Source organism: Pleurotus ostreatus (assembly GCF_014466165.1).
Source record: "Pleurotus ostreatus strain PC9 chromosome Unknown scaffold_3, whole genome shotgun sequence".
NCBI classification, from domain to species: Eukaryota; Fungi; Basidiomycota; class Agaricomycetes; order Agaricales; family Pleurotaceae; genus Pleurotus; species Pleurotus ostreatus.
In genome coordinates, this window is record NW_023503158.1 from 862,931 (window position 1) to 875,052 (window position 12,122).

Sequence of the window (12,122 nt, forward strand, 5' to 3'; positions counted from 1 at the left end):
GCATGTACCAAATCGTACAGTAGGGCGAAGGGTCGTGATTCAAATTAGGCCTAAATATCCATAAGCAATACTGTAATGAAATCACAGAAAAGGAAGGAATGAAGGAAGCGGACTAAAACAGGAAGAATACTGAAACGACGGCGACCCCGGTGGCTAGGCGGATGGACGCCCATTTGAGTGCTGGAGCAGAATTGTCGCTAAGACCAGTCACAGTACTTTGAGCGGCGCGGGCGGAGCTCGTGACAGCAGGGTCTGTCGACGCAACACTGGAGGTACAATAGTGATCAGCGAGAAGAAAGGCGTTGAAGTCGAAGATATGTTACACTTACACAATTTTGTCCAAGGCAAAGGACCATTGATCATCAGCTAAGGAAGAGTCTAATGAGGACCCGCTAACAGTAACTTGAATGGTGTTTGACTGGGTCGGTAATCCAGCCTGTTCAAAGCTTAAGGAGCAATTGCTGGGGATGACCAGGCTTTCGAACCCCCCGAAGGTCGTCGTCCGTCCGCCGACTGTGACAGTATATCGAGCATTGTTCGACGAGAGGCTCAGATAGACGGCGTTGCCTGAATGAATAGGTTGAGCAACACTCAAGTAGCTGTCTGTTATTCTTACCTTGGAAATCCAAGGAGAAAGACGAGAAAGGTTCTGTCGCCATTCTTGATTGCGAAGAAGAATTGCACGATGATGCTACAGACTGCCAACTGCCCCGGTATGTTATCCGTGGATCAGTGGCAGTTATATCGACAATCGATGATCCTGGTACTGGACAGTAGATGTGACGATGGGTCGTGTTGTAGCCGCAGTGGTTCGCGTCGTACGGGCAGTGGTCCGTGTAGTTGGGTCGGGGACGGGTGCTCCTGAGAAGTACCTTTGAGCAAGTTACCTCTCATAGCTAACAACCAAAACTGACGAGTAGTAGTGACATCTCCGCCGCCGCCACCACCACCACCACCACCACCACCACCGGCTGAGCCTCCAGAGGTGCAGATCTTGCCATTTTGGCAACACCCGCGACGACCGTTGGCGACGGCACAGTACGTCCTAGAGTATCCAATGGCTAGTGAGTATATTGATCGCTCTCCCACATCATGCATTACTAACCCTGGTCGGCAACATCCTCCTCCTGCGGCGCAAGAGTTGTTAACCGACGGAAATTTTCAATATAGGAAAGCGAAGCCCACCTGAACAACAACTGTAGTTCGCAGGGCAGCATGAATTCCCTTCACATCCCGTTTCACTATTCCTACAGCAGCCACTGGCGTAGCAAAAGTTTCCCACATCGCAGCAACGGCCTGGTTTTGGTCAAATCAACGGTCGAGGAAAGGAAACGCAAGGTCTTACCACCACCGCAACATCGACCACCCAAAGGGCAGCATCGTCCATCATTACAGAGGCCCCAGCCCGAGGGGCAAGATTGTCGGACAAGAAGCCCTGCGAGGGGATTATCTCTGCGATCCACATCGCCTCTAGCACTGTTCGATCTGAGTGGGTTAGAAACGAGAGGTATGAGATCTGCAAAGTCGCCCGAAGCAGAAAGTGAAAGGTGTTCGATGGGTGCACGGGCATCATGAACAGCCTGTGCGATAACGCATGACGCGTAAAGGAAGAGTACTGAGAAGCGCATGGTTTCTTAGCGGTGCCTGATTTTCACCCTTCCTTGCAGGAGGGTTTATATACATCCCTTGCATACGCAAGCGCTGTGCATAATTGAGTGGTGGGGTAGAAGCGGCGATTTGTGCTTGATATAGATTGCTTCCACCATCAATTCATCGTCAAACGGGCTGTTTGTTGGAAGAAACTCAGGAAGGACGCACCTGTAAATATCGTCCACGAACACCATGACAACTTATAGCATGCGCGGAGAATTTGCTTCGTCGATCTGCGGTTGCCTTCAGCTCAATGTCCAGAGGTCAGCGAAGGGACGTACGCGTAAATTTCAGTGAAAGTCCTGACAGTGGAGCCGGTGTAACAGTCAACTATGGGTATATACGGTTTGATCTATCAACAGAATCACTTACATCTAAGATGAAGACACCGCCCGTCTCGCCTGCCGGAACTGGCCCTGGAGGCTGGGGCTACCCCAAACCTAAGAGGACACCCAGCGAAAATGAGAGGACTAGCAAGAACTGAACCAGGAACAGTGGCCGATGGCAACCTTCACATGCCATACGTCAGGACAGGACACCGAAGAAACAATTCAATGGGCGTTGTAACATAGGATAGACCAACAAGGTCCAGCTGATTTCGGGCTACTCAATCAGTTGTCTATGCTGTGTACCAAGCAGATGGTCATCACTTACATGCTCAACCGCCGCAACGGCAGAAGCGTATCGAAAGCGCAAGATTGCACCCGGAGTGTTGTCTAAGACACGCCAGCAGCTCATTGCATCAACGGACGATCACCGCCCGAATGTCATTGGAAAATGGACGCTCAAGTGTCCATGTGAAGCGGGAGAAGATGATGAACCAGGAATAATGGGGACTACATTGGGGTAAGCCATAAATGGGGGGCTAGGGAAGGCGGTGTCGGTGGGCATCCGTGGTTTTCGCAATACCCCACACAAGATTCTCCATATGTAAGAAACATCCAATCGCCTTGGGTAGGGTGCAACTATGTGGATTGCGCTCAAATGTAGACTAGGAAGTACCTCATCAAACCGCTCACATTATTGAATCATTGTACGACTATTTCCCAAACTGCTTCCCTGTATATCAAAGTTTAATGAGCTCATTTGACGTGGTGTATCCACCCACTATGTTATATTATATGTTGTAGTGAACGTGGGTGATGGAGGGGCAGATTGTAGCTTGTAATGGCACACCCTTTGCTGTCCATCTGACCTTTGAATACGCCGCAGTATGTTCGCACAAAACCAGAACAGAGGCTGGTCAGAGATTGGCATGCCATTGACGGCCGCCACCTCCTGGATGGAATCAAGCCAGGCGGGCCCGCGATCTATACGCCTGAGGCGATGTCCTGATAGCGTTCGGGACGATCGCCACTGCGGGGACGAAGAGATGATAAGACTTTCTGTGCACATATGAGGGACAAATGAAAGGCACTCACCTGTAAGTTGGTGCTACACAAGCGCCAGCCTCATAACTTTAAGTGGCTGCCCAATACAATGTTTATTACTTGATGACCGGGAGGGATGCGGTGAATAGTTAGACATTATAATATAACTTAGCAGAGTAACGCTATATGTGATCAGGCCTTCTTGGTTCGCGTAGAGACTAGGAAAGTGGTTAAACACAGCTGGCAGAGGAGTCCGCGTCACAGAGTGACGGTTACCGGTCACAGTGCAGTCACGTGAGAAAGAAGTCGAGTTTACATTCTAAATCGTTGTGTGGGATAAGCAACAAGCCCGAATGTTTTCGAGGGTTTGGGGTTAAGAGTCTGTTTGGTAGAACTAGCTCAAACGACATAAGTGGTTGTACTGGGTAATTGCGTACAGGTACTTCGGAAACAAACGTGGTATCAAGAGAAGGGATCGTTAGAGGAAATCGAAGCAAATAAAACTACATATACAGAAAAAGAGAGGGGTTGGTAGGCAAAGGCTATATTACGGGCATGGGAGAAGTAGGACATATAAAACTACGAACAAAGCTCTGAGCAGAACGCGTGTCAAGTCATGAAGTAAGTAGGGGGGCGAACGAGGGGCGAACGAAGAACGTCATCGAGAAGAAAGAGGATCCGGTGGATATAATCATACATCTGCGACGCTGCTCAAAAGACCAGCGCGCCCTACGGCTCCAAGACCTTCGCCCGATTCGTGGGCTACTATAGAAGACGAGCCAGCTTCGGGATGATTGGCTAGTTGACCAACAACGTCGCTCTGAAGTTGCATAGGCACAAAGATAACTTTGCTGCTGGAGGATTTAGCCATTTGTTGTACTGAAAGAGAGTTAGGTTGATATTCAGGCTACCGTGAAAGTGAGGCCACATACGAGCTTCGAGTTGACGAATTTGCATGGCAGCAGGTGAAGCAAGGATATCAGCGGCTTGTCTCATCAACCTAGCTGCGTCAACCTCTGCGCGGGCAGCGATGACTTTACTTTCTCCGATCCTCTTTTGCTGAGCCGCAGATGAAAGGGAGGCGGAGACCTCAGCAGAGAATATTATGTCCTTGATGAGAATACCCTCGATAGCAACACCCCATTTGTCGGCAACATCTCCAACGATTTCGGCAATCTCAAAAGCAATAGCCTCGCGTTCAGTGACTACACTCTGCACCGCCCGCGCGCCGACGACATGACGCAGGGTTGTTTGCGCACGTTCGATAAGTGCTTGGCGCAAGTCAGTAATCCCGAATGCGGCGCGGTAGGGGTTGCATATTTGGAAGTAGATGACAGAGTCGCTAATGGAATGTCAATTTGTGAATGATCGTGAACACCTGCTGGACACGTACATTTCGACATTGACGTTATCACGAGTTCTGACAAGAGCAAGTGAGTTACGAATAATGTGACAGCAGGTGGAGTACTGACATCACTGTCTGTCTGCCAATGGGGCTGATCTGAATCTTGACATCCACGATACGGAGCGACTCTGTGCAAACGTTGACTTGGACGAGACCCGGGTCCACGGACTTGTAGAACTGTCCGAAGCGAGACACCAGTCCCACCGACCCTGTAGATGGAGTTAGAACGAGTCAAAGGAATTTTTGGCCGTCATAGAGCGCACCTTGCTGAACGTTGCGGAAGGGATTCGGGCATGGGCAGCACGGGAATGCACCGCAGAAACCTACCAGGGAGCCCAAACCCTGGAGGAGAGAACCATAAATGCCGTGGGTAACCTATCGCACGGAACAAAGAGACATGTTCAAGGGCGATTCTAGCGCGGATTCCAGGCGGATTCAGAACCACAGACGCACCTCTCCTGTTCCTAAGTCTTGGGCGTACGAAGGCTGAGCCCGGACGTGTCTGTTAGTGAGCAAAGGACAAAGAAACAAGGCAGGTAATTGACCTGCATCTCCGAGCGCTTGAGAGGCTGGACATTGATCAAATGAGTCTTAGCGTCGCCAGGCCGTCTCGGTCCTGCTGGTTGATCATCGGTCACTTCCATGAAGAATCACACTCAGAGTGTTTGCATGGAATATGGGGGAGAGATGGAATGAACTCACCGTTCGGAGCTTGGTGGTCGACAACGTTCCCACGAGAGTGAGATGATGAGGCTTCGCTCGGGGAGGGAATACGGTCCTTGCGGTCTACGCCGTTGTGCGCCCCTGACATTGTGTGATTTGATACGGCTTCGGAGGGAGGGTGCTCGGGACGGGATTTGGGCGGCACCTTGAGCAGAACGCGACCTTATATAACCGGATTCTGAGGCAGTGAGATGGTGGTGGTGCTCCGCAGCAAAGGGATTCTGAGAATCTTGTGGAGGAGCACCAACTTTGATCAGGGGACGCCCATGCCGCCTCGAACCTACCGCGGCATCACACGCTCGTGACCGGCCAAGACCCATTCGCATCTATGTTTCAGCCGTTCTGTATTCAATATTGCTTGCTGTTGAGGCTCTTTTCGTATTCGAATATTTTGGTGCGTACGCCTCAACAGCTTTGTCCCAGAGTTGAAACATTGAAAGCTGTATTTAGGTCACCTGACGGCGCGCTGTGGGCCAATCGTTACGTCGGTCAGCGACCAAACCCCTTCCATACTCTCCATCACCTCCACAGCATTCCACGAGCGTCAGAATGTCTAAGTTTTGGCTTTTGAAAGCCGAACCTGATTCCCGGATAGTCAAAGGCAAGGATGTAAAGGTCAGCGGGTGATAGCCTGACCGACCCCTCCGACGGCTGACCTATGGTAGTTCAGTGTAGATGACTTTGAGAAAATTCAGACCACCGCATGGGAGGGCGTACGCAATTACGAGGCACGAAATCTCATGAAGGAAATGAAAGTCGGGGACATGGTATGAATCTGTGTGTCTTTGACTCAGAGTCGATGACACCGAATACTCATTTAATTGGGTAATGTGCAGGCTGTATTTTACCATTCGAATTGCAAGGTTCCTGGTGTGTTGCTCACGGGACTACTTCATGGAGCAACTCATCAATCAACATCCATCAGGTATTGCTGCGCTTGCTAAGGTTGCTCCCGACTTGATCTCGGCCACACCTCGTACTGAATGTTCCTAGGTTTCCAAAGAAGCATACCCTGATTGTGAGTGAGGACAAAGCGGTTCAATACTCGGCATCGAGTTGATATCCCGCCGCTTTCTAGATACCGCTTGGGATCTGTACGTACCTCTCAATGTCGTCCAATCGGCCCTTGTCAACTATCATCGCTCAGAAAACACCCTTATTATGACGCCGTCAGTACACTGCGACTTCTTCAAAGCCAGTGGCAGCTTTTGACGGCAGAACTCAGAAAACAGACAAAGAAAACCCCAAATGGTATATGGTCGACTTGACGTTTGTAGAGCGAGCGAAGAATTTTATCCCACTCGCTCTGTTACGGTACATCGGTGATATTCCCTCAACCACTCCGCCACCCGAACTAGAGTACGTCGGAGAAGACGGTATCAGTGCCATCAAGGGTGCGTGAAGCACGAACCATCCTCTTTACCCTCATTATTAACTGCGCGGTGGCTAGGCATGGATCTAGTCACTCGCGGGAGATTGAGCGTGCAACGAGTCTCTGAGGAGGCCTGGAATACCATACAGCTTCTCGCCAAACGAGGCGGATGGGAAGGTCTGAACCTCAAATCCCCCCAGAAGAAAGCAACGAAGGCGATGGTCGAAAATAAACGGAAAGGCAAAACAACCCAACGTAAAGACGTCGATGAACAGCATGTAGCCGAGGAAGTAGCTTCTGATGCAGCGGAGACATCGCCTCCCCGCGCCCCTGGCCGCAAGCGCAAGCGAGAGGCCGCGAACATAGACCCAGAAGCTGTTGAAGGAGACTCAGAGGCCAGGCCGCTTCGACGGTCCGGACGTTTTAGGAAGTAAATGATAGGACCCGTGAAGCATGTGGTGTATCTACCTTTCGAGAATATCGTTATACATTGGTCTATGGCTGCGGGATGGCGTAGCTGAGCACTGGCTCTGACAATTTAAAAGAGGAACATAGTTCCGGGGCGCGATGCCAGCGGAGATCTCTAATTAGCTTTTATATGACCTGGTACCAAGAAAGAGGGCTGATCAGGAGTATTAATGAAGACCTAGCCCATACGGAATGCGCAGTCTTGTGTGCGAGGTTATTCTTCATGGAGCAGATATATATATATCTGTCTTCGTCGTGCGCAATACCATTCGTCATTAATCACAAATAGCTTTTCACCACCCATTAAGACTCGAGCTACCTGACCGTCGCAAAACTCACGTACCCCACAGCCTGTGTCGAAGCCAGGCCCTCAGAATATGATACCACCTGCTAGAGAGATACCTCTTTTTATATCTTCTGTCTAAGGCACTGGATAAACGTGACCTACCTGCATAATTGGATGTTCTTGTTGAACCGGAGCCCCTGCTTCACGTGATCTACTTCTAGATTCACTTGATAGGAGTCAATAGGAGGTCGGGGTTCCACGATGCTCCTCAACGAGGTGAATACTCAGCATCATTGACATACGCAGTTGAGCTAGTTTGCTTGCAGATACCAGCACTCTGGGTCTGCTGTTGAGGCAGGGTATGGGAAGTCCGTGCTCCAATTCTGAGAAACCCACAGGGCGAGGATAATCATTCAATCCTCGTGTACTTCGAAGTCCAGATAGATAGAATGGTAGCAATTATCGAGCTCTAGACCACTCCATTTTGGAGCGTATGTGAATCGACCGTGGTACAGCGTAGTATAACGGCCCATAGTCTCCGCGTCGATGCAAACATAATGAACAGCTGCTGTACGGCTGGCAACAATTTGATAATGTATCGCTAACCTCAACAGGCCCCTTCATTCGGTTCATGAGTATCTTTAAATTATTAACGCTACATCCCTTGCTAGGCTAATTGGGGGGTACAAATATATTGTCCGTAAGAGTCGATCGCGCCACTAGAATCCCATGAAGAAGACAAGACGGCACACTAATGCCACTTTTACACCCACAATCTCAAAAATACAGTGCAGAACAAGACTACCTGCGTCGTCACATGGAAACATCGATTAGACAATAAGTTACGAACGAACACGGCTAGGCACCGAGAAAATGACGGCCGAGAAAATCTATTTTCCATAGCTCATGGGTAAGCGCTTGATCATAACAACAAGGGGTGGGGCGGAGAAGAGTTCGAGAAACTCACCAATACATACACGAACCCTACCAACCAGATCGAGTTCATCACTCGACCATGGGCAGCTTTTATTCTAGCGTCCTGAACGACCCTCTCTGGGCCAAATATGGGTGGGCGTGCCAGAGTCCCATCATGGGACTCTGGATAGACTTCGCGGATTTCACGCGAGGGTGTTTTCTGATCGCCGGTTTTGTCATCTTCGTGATCAAGCGATAGGAACGGCGCAACGACAGAAACTGTCTGCGAGTCGAGGGTAGATGTTGCCTCGCGTGGTGGGAGTGGGTATGGTGTTAGCGGCTCGTCGAATTCGTGGGGCTGGGACGCCCATGGGTCGCTATGCGTTACGCTAGAGCTGACGTTGTTGGTGGTAGCGTTAATGGTGGAATCAGTATAACAGGAGGAACGGGATCGTGGCTGTGTATGGACATGAGGGACGTTGGGGCGTGAATGGGGGGTAATCACAAGGGTGGCATGGGGTGCATGTCGCTCAGAAGAGCTGTCGTGAGTCGCGTTTGATATGATCTTCTCAACGAAAAGTTTAGATTCTTCGTCGACCTCTGAGAGCTCCCAGGCATGGAGTTGAACACCATTTCGGCTCCATACCTGGTTACAGAAGCTAAACGCCACATTAAGGGGAGAATCAGTAAAGAGAGCAGGGAAGCGAAGGTAGATCAGGTTGCTCACCCCATAGAGGCAGCGTATATCTGCATTGACCCAAACCATGCCCAAGGAAGGGCAAAAAGCCTCCAAGCCCGATTTGAGGAGTTGGAGTCAGGAACCATGGTGATGATTGCCACTGCAGAAGCGACGCTAGTCAAGAGGAAAAGAACGCCGCAAAGATACCTAATCGGACATTACATTAGTATTGGTGTAAAGCATTGAGAGAACTGTAGGACACACCAAAATAACTGCTTCGGGCGATTAATGTTCGTAGTTGAAAATGCCAAAAATCGAGGTAGACTGGTGTGCTCTGTCATTTGATATATTTCTTCATAAGCAGTGAGGAACTGATTTGTCGGTCAATCAGTTTCATTGCGAGAAACGGTTCTTGCGGGGTTTCTTACCACGTCTGGATGCGTACTGGATGTTAGATCTCGCACTACAGTATCACGGATGATCTCATCGAGCGGAAGTTCTTTCACGGCGCCGGGCTGAAGGAATGTCGCAACAATACGCATGCATTCCACGCGAAAAGGTTGCTTGTCGTGTATACATTGTGATGTGTGATTCTCGTGGAGCTTGACGTGGGATCCGGTTTGCGATGATGGAAGTGTGTTATGGTCCAGTCCATGTGGGACGTTGCCATTATTTGGATCGGGTGTCGTGAAAGCGACGCCCGGTGAGGTAAGATGGAATGCAGAGGGAGGAGACGCGGACAATAGGGGAATAAGGGAAACTCGTCGAGTTGTGTACGGTGTGGCTGGCGAAGAAGGAAGCGACGGAGCGGGTGAGCACGGGGCTAGGGTGGTTGTTAAGGGGGCTAAACGATTTAAGCGAACATTCTCGGAACGCGCGTTTGGTGAGATGGAAGGTGACAGGGACTCCAGTTGGCAAGAAACATGGCATCGGCCATGACTACATTGCAGCTTTGTGAAACTGTCAAGGGCTCGGCGTTCAACGTCTGCGTGACTGAGGCTCGAGGGTGTCTGGAATTCTGAAGCGGATGGACCTGGGCTGTACGCTTTCTCGATTTCGGAGAGGGCAAAGAAGCGTCTGCGATAATCCTGGATTAATGAGGTATGTGAGTATCGTCGGTGGAACTTAATCAGGAACGGAGAAGGTTCCGAAGAATTTCGCGAAGAAAGGCAGGGTCAAAGAGATAATCGTGTGGGAACGCGGAGGGGTGTGAGGGTAGTAGGCAGCAAGATGACGAGTGCAAGGCAAGGAGGGGAGGGTGGAGGGCAACTTCAGTTCGACGACTAGCACAAACGCACATACCTGGAACCATATGATGAACTGCAGGTTTTCCAGGGAGTGCTCCTATAGATGGTGTCGGCGCCTCACCCCCTCTCACAGTGTTAAGAAAGCTCCGCACCTTGTATCTGAGGTAGGCCTCGAAGTCGGACAGACTGTTCTGCAGGTGTCACCGGCATCGCGGGATGAACAAACTTCGCGTTGCGCACCTTATTGGAGGACATGTGTCACCAGATAAAATGTGGGCTGGATAGGATCGTTCTCAGATGAAAGCATTGAAAGGGGATGCAGTCCAAGAGCGTACCAAGTGTGACTTTACTGAGATGCGACCTGATGTTGAACCTAGCAGCCCAAGGATTCAATTCTGCTGTGTAATTCTTCGACCAGCTGCCTCTCGCCATACAGCAAACCCAACGTCGAGGTGAGAGGGGGATGCAGAGATAAGGTTGGATACCAGCACGAGGAGTCGTTAAGCTTGAGGCCGGCTGCTATGGGATACGGTCTGGCAAACGCGAAATCACAGGAGGTGCATAGTAGAGAATTATAAAGAGTCAAGTGCCGATTCAACGCCCTCAGGGAAAGGGCCGGTTCCTCAAAATCTGGAAGAACTGAGGTCAACAAGCACATGGGAATTCCGTGACACCATGAATGTAGACTCGAGTTCCTGATGGCGTCTCCTGTTCTTCGTGGAAGCCTTATAATTAAAAACAGGCTTTTAACTGACTTGTATGATAGGCGACTCAAAGGCCACGCTGTTGCCAAGTGGGAGCGTGTCGAGGTGATCGTACAAGATGACGAGAGCGCTCGCCTCTGGCAAGGCGCCGCGGTGTCCCTACCGTACTGCTGGAATCAGACAACCCATTCAGAGAACAAGGACTTTCAGGGCCCGGGCGGAATCATGGTATGTGCGCGATCAGAGGCTGAACTTTGTCCACTGATCAACTCAGATGGCCGTTTCCAGGAAAATCTATATCCCTAGATGGTGAGTTCCGGAGTGCTACATCAGCGGGAACACTGTACTTCAAAGGCATCACAACTTCAACGCTTCACGAGAGGGGACGAGCTCACCACCGCGCTCATCGACCTCAAGCCTGACAATCCTCATATGTGGAATCGCAGAAAATCCACGTTCTCCCATTCATCTCCTTGCCAACTTGCCTCGGCGTGCCGTTCTTGAAGTTGTGGAGTGCGACATTGCCATGAGTTGACCACGTTCAGTCGAGCTTCCGCTCACCTCTACTCTGCTGCTCCGATGACCGTGGGTTTAGCCCGAAGGCCAACATCGGACGTGTCTTGGCTGGTAACGTTCATCAACATCATTGAGCCGAGGGACATACTCGAGGCCGCCTCAGACCAGATTCAAGGTATAAGTAGGCGTGTTCTGGAGCCAGGTTTCGAGTCGAGAAAGACCCACAACTGCACAGCGACGAGCCAGTCGGACTTGCTTGGTTTTGGACTCGCTGTTGGGATATACCTACGCTGGGGGCCTTTACGGTGCCCGGCGCGTTACAACGGTTGGTTTGACTGGGTTGCCCGATGACCATGGTAGGTTTTGCAAAGCACCCGCCATCGACGTCGGCCCCATTCGTTAACGCCATTGAGCCGAAATCCAGGGCGAATTTGCGAAGAACTTACTCGAGACTACCAACAGACGTGGATCAGATTTGAAACCACCAGCTCCTGTAGCCAGAATCGAGAAAGACATGCTCTTCATAGAACTTTAGGTCTTGCTTGCCATCCGTCTCGCCGCTGGAAGTTGCGGTCGTACTGAGAGTTCACTCTCGCCGCGACACATAACTATAGTGGAGTTTATAATGATAGGTTGCACTATACCCGGTCTACAGTTTCAGCTATACTGCTTCATCATGTGCAGTGGAACATGTTGGAACCCTGCCCCGGACCCCATTTTGATTACTGACCACATGGTTGTTGTCCACCTTCGTCCTTGGTGCTGAATCTCAAGCTTCATGGCCCGA

The 12,122-nt window shown here is 50.5% G+C and overlaps 4 protein-coding genes across 4 annotated transcripts; 1 reads left to right on the forward strand and 3 right to left on the reverse strand.

Annotated features, from left to right (window-relative positions):
• Positions 1-112: 112 nt before the first annotated feature.
• PC9H_004737 (uncharacterized protein) lies at positions 113-1,465 on the reverse strand (the record flags this gene model as incomplete). Its single annotated transcript, XM_036774319.1, has 7 exons — positions 113-266; positions 330-567; positions 617-766; positions 911-1,045; positions 1,106-1,127; positions 1,186-1,296; positions 1,346-1,465. 7 exons carry the CDS (start codon positions 1,463-1,465, stop codon positions 113-115), a joined length of 930 nt encoding a protein of 309 aa, XP_036632821.1.
• A 2,246-nt stretch (positions 1,466-3,711) lies between these two features.
• Positions 3,712-5,236, reverse strand: PC9H_004738 (uncharacterized protein; the record flags this gene model as incomplete). Its single annotated transcript, XM_036774320.1, has 8 exons — positions 3,712-3,899; positions 3,953-4,362; positions 4,414-4,440; positions 4,493-4,634; positions 4,689-4,800; positions 4,879-4,911; positions 4,971-5,062; positions 5,128-5,236. 8 exons carry the CDS (start codon positions 5,234-5,236, stop codon positions 3,712-3,714), a joined length of 1,113 nt encoding a protein of 370 aa, XP_036632822.1.
• Positions 5,237-5,697: 461 nt separating this feature from the next.
• On the forward strand, positions 5,698-6,954 carry PC9H_004739 (uncharacterized protein; the record flags this gene model as incomplete). Its single annotated transcript, XM_036774321.1, has 8 exons — positions 5,698-5,763; positions 5,814-5,915; positions 5,985-6,018; positions 6,074-6,093; positions 6,142-6,166; positions 6,227-6,321; positions 6,374-6,542; positions 6,599-6,954. The coding sequence occupies 8 exons, from the start codon at positions 5,698-5,700 to the stop codon at positions 6,952-6,954; spliced, it is 867 nt and encodes a 288-aa protein (XP_036632823.1).
• A 1,162-nt stretch (positions 6,955-8,116) lies between these two features.
• On the reverse strand, positions 8,117-10,370 carry PC9H_004740 (uncharacterized protein; the record flags this gene model as incomplete). Its single annotated transcript, XM_036774322.1, has 8 exons — positions 8,117-8,164; positions 8,242-8,848; positions 8,917-9,075; positions 9,133-9,239; positions 9,297-9,956; positions 10,171-10,212; positions 10,268-10,306; positions 10,356-10,370. 8 exons carry the CDS (start codon positions 10,368-10,370, stop codon positions 8,117-8,119), a joined length of 1,677 nt encoding a protein of 558 aa, XP_036632824.1.
• Between the last annotated feature and the right edge of the window lie 1,752 nt (positions 10,371-12,122).